The sequence below is a fragment of the Besnoitia besnoiti genome, assembly GCF_002563875.1.
Source record: "Besnoitia besnoiti strain Bb-Ger1 chromosome Unknown contig00079, whole genome shotgun sequence".
NCBI lineage: Eukaryota > Apicomplexa > Conoidasida > Eucoccidiorida > Sarcocystidae > Besnoitia > Besnoitia besnoiti.
In genome coordinates, this window is record NW_021703970.1 from 1 (window position 1) to 3,689 (window position 3,689).

Below are 3,689 nucleotides of genomic sequence, written 5' to 3' on the forward strand. Positions count from 1 at the left end.
TAGCGAATCTGAGAGGCACGACACGCACATCAGAGACGCGGTTTAGGCGCGTTCGCAGTCTCTTCTCTCGCCTGTCTTCGCGTAAATAGAAAGCGCGAGACAAACTGCCGAAGCCGCAACTTTGGAGAGAGAAACGGTACCAAATTGTCGAATTCTCCTCGGGAGAATTCGTGGGTCGCCACGGCGCGTGCGTCTTCACACGCACACGCGCAGAATCGAGGAGGGAGGCGGCAGTGCTGGAAACCGCGTTCGCGTCGGAATATCGATACACTAAAAGCACGGAAATACACCTCGAGTTCCACTTGCCCTTATAATGGATGGTTTTTGACTTCGCCCCCTTAGTGAAGATGCACGGAGCCGCGCAAGCGCCGCTCCAAATCCGAGCGAACCCAACGGCTTCGGCGTGCCTTCCCAGCAGGCGAAAACTCCTCAGCTTCCTCGCGCTGAGGCGCAGTAGTGTGCATCACAGAACTTTACACGCGCCCGCATGCACTCCGCATCCATTACCAAATGCCCTATCATTCATGTGAGGAATAGTCCTTAGGATTCCACACAGACTAGCGTCAAGCAGACGACCACCAAAGTGAGCGCTGTCGCGCGTCGAGCGCCGCAGACGCCTGCGCCTGCGGCGCGCCTTTGTCATCCCACGGACGCTTCGAGGTTGCCTCACTTCCTGCTCAAAGCCTTCCAGAGGTTCATCGCGAGTTCGGGCTGCGGCGGATTCTGGTGCGGCACGAGCTGCATCGTCCAGCCGTTCGCCGTCTGTGCCTCCTGCAGCGCTCCAGGGTGCGGGGAGTCCTGCGGGGTCTCGAAGGGGTCGAAAAATCCGCCAGGCGGCGGCACGTCCGCGAACATGCAGTAGGCGTCGCCGCCATACTCCCTGTGCATGTGCATCGCCTGAAAAGAAAAACAGACGACACACGAGGCGCGCGCTTGTGCAGAGGAACTCTGAGCAGGAAGGGCAACCCCGACGTGAGCTCGAAAGGAAGGAGACAGCGGAGCGCCCGCGAGTTGAGACACACACGCGGAGCCGCAGAGGAAGCGTTCGCCGAAGGCGCCAAGCCGAGACACGATGAGCAACGGGGCGAGCGACCGACCGCGCCCGCGCGCATTCAAAGTACCTACGCGGTATGGAGTGTGTATTGGCTTCCCGTGGAATAAGCGCAAAAAATGCGTATGCGCCCGCGCGCATGCAGCGAGCAGGGAGAAAGAAAGCAAGCAACGAAGCGGAGCAAGCGCCGCCGCGAAGTGGATTGCGACGCCCAGACACCCATGCGCGACACTACGAAGCAAAAACGCGCATACGCATTTCTGCGCTTATCCACGAAAAGCCAATACACACTCCACACCGCGTAGGTACTTGAATAGACAACCAATCGGGCCTATATGGATGAAAGAAGCTTGCCCTTTGCTGTGAGCCACGTCGTAGCACACTGCTTTTTCTGCAAACGTAACCGCGCATGCATATACGATCAAGGGCGCGATTTGCCGTTGCAGCAAGTACCTCTTGCGTCTCCGGCATCGCTTTTTCCTCCGAGGTGAGCGTCGTCTGCCGGCTGATCGTTTGGTAGAACTGGCAGTCGCTCTCCTGCAGCATCTCTGCGTTCTCAGACTCGTTTTGGAAGCTGCTCCACCCCATGTGGTTCGGACCCGGCCCCGGATTGTGAAGATCATCCAGGTGCATTCTGGAAATTGAACAACGAAGGGAAACGAAGTGTACGACAATACGACAACGCACCACCTGTTGGTGCAACACGCACACGCTCTTCCAGGCAACAAAAGAGTTTGAAAACGTGTACATACGTATATATGTTATGTCTGCTGACACGCGGAGAAAGCGGAACGGCGCAGCAGAAAGAGATAGGGTTCGCAGACGGCATGCAGCTTTACCGGTATTCCAGCAGGTCGAGGTAGAAGGTGAGGCGAAAGAGGAGCTCCTCCCGGTGCTCAAAGAAAACCTCGAGACCTTTCTTCATCCGATGCAGACGAATGTGCTCCAAGACGCTGCTCGCCAAGTCCTCGGCGAGCACTTGACTGCGCGAAAACAAAACAAAAGAAAAAAACCTTTTACATAAACCAAAACGTGATCTCACAGAGACACATGAAGTATCGCCCTCCAGGCGCGTGCATGTCTCCGCAAAGAGAAAATCCGCTGCCTGCTTGCCTCCAGCCAGCGCAATTTCCGCTTCCTTTTCCGTCGCACGCTGCCTTTCCACACGCGACTCCCATCTCACTCGATAGATTAGCTAGTCTCATGCAACTCACACCTAAATTGGCTCTGGGTTCATAGTTAATCACAGGCGTAGTGACTCTAGCTTCCAAATAACCTCCACCACCGTGATTTTATCCACTGCAGCCTGTCCTTCGTGATCAAGCGCTGTCCATCCGATGCGGAAGACATAACCGCGCGTACGTGTACATGCATACGTACATACATACAGGCGTATGCATATACATACATATACACATTCAATTTTTTTTTATATATAAATATATGTATATATATAAAACGTGTATATATATATTCATACAGGCATAGGGAGACACAGTCGCGCGAGTCCACGGAAGCCTACGCGGCCGCGCCTCGCGAGCGGGGCACGCTGGAGCTCTGGACCTTGATACATGGCGTCGCTGCCGGCTTCCAGACGAGCGCATGCATTGTGCGATAAAGAAGCACAGTAAGTGGAATCGCTTGTGGGTGTGGATAGTCCCGCCCAGTGCACGCACGCGGTCGCCTGCGCAGCTTACCACTTTTTGTCGCGAATGGGAGGCGCTAGGAGGACGTCGGAGTCGACCGGGTCTGCGGGCTCCATCAACAGCGGCCTCCACTTCCACTCGTCTTCGAGGTCATACGTGATGCAAGCGGGGTGGTGATTCTGGAGGTTCCCCCACAGCTGAAAGTTGTTGAACACGACCTCTACAGTTGAGTACGGAAGAAAACTCAGCGTCTCATGCGGGTTCACCAGCGCCTAAGAAGCAAACGCCCCCACAAACGATCGCGCGCCACACTACACTCTTCCGCACACACATATAGACATACATACACGCACACAGGACACGCATACAGATATATACATATATATATGTCGACTCAGATCCCAAACACACAAACATATACATATGCGCATGAAACCAGGACACGCATACAGATATATACATATATATATGTCGACTCAGATCCCAAACACACAAACATATACATATGCGCATGAAACCAGGACACGCATACAGATATATACATATATATATATATATGTCGACTCAGATCCCAAACACACAAACATATACATATCCGCATGAAACCAGGACACGCATACAGATATATACATATATATATATATATGTCGACTCAGATCCCAAACACACAAACATATACATATCCGCATGAAACCAGGACACGCATACAGATATATACATATATATATGTCGACTCAGATCCCAAACACACAAACATATACATATGCGCATGAAAACAGGACACGCATACAGATATATACATATATATATGCCGACTCAGATCCCAGACACACAAACATATACATATGCGCATGAAAACAGGACACGCATACAGATATATACATATATACATGTCGACTCAGATCCCAAACACACAAACATATACATATGCGCATGAAACCAGGACACGCATACAGATATATACATATATATATGTCGACTCAGATCACAAA

The 3,689-nt window shown here is 52.0% G+C and overlaps 1 protein-coding gene across 1 annotated transcript; it reads right to left on the bottom strand.

The window, feature by feature from the left end:
• Positions 1–666: 666 nt before the first annotated feature.
• Positions 667–3,460, bottom strand: BESB_075900 (Sma protein; the record flags this gene model as incomplete). Its single annotated transcript, XM_029365951.1, has 5 exons — positions 667–897; positions 1,505–1,685; positions 1,891–2,034; positions 2,749–2,969; positions 3,449–3,460. 5 exons carry the CDS (start codon positions 3,458–3,460, stop codon positions 667–669), a joined length of 789 nt encoding a protein of 262 aa, XP_029214828.1.
• Between the last annotated feature and the right edge of the window lie 229 nt (positions 3,461–3,689).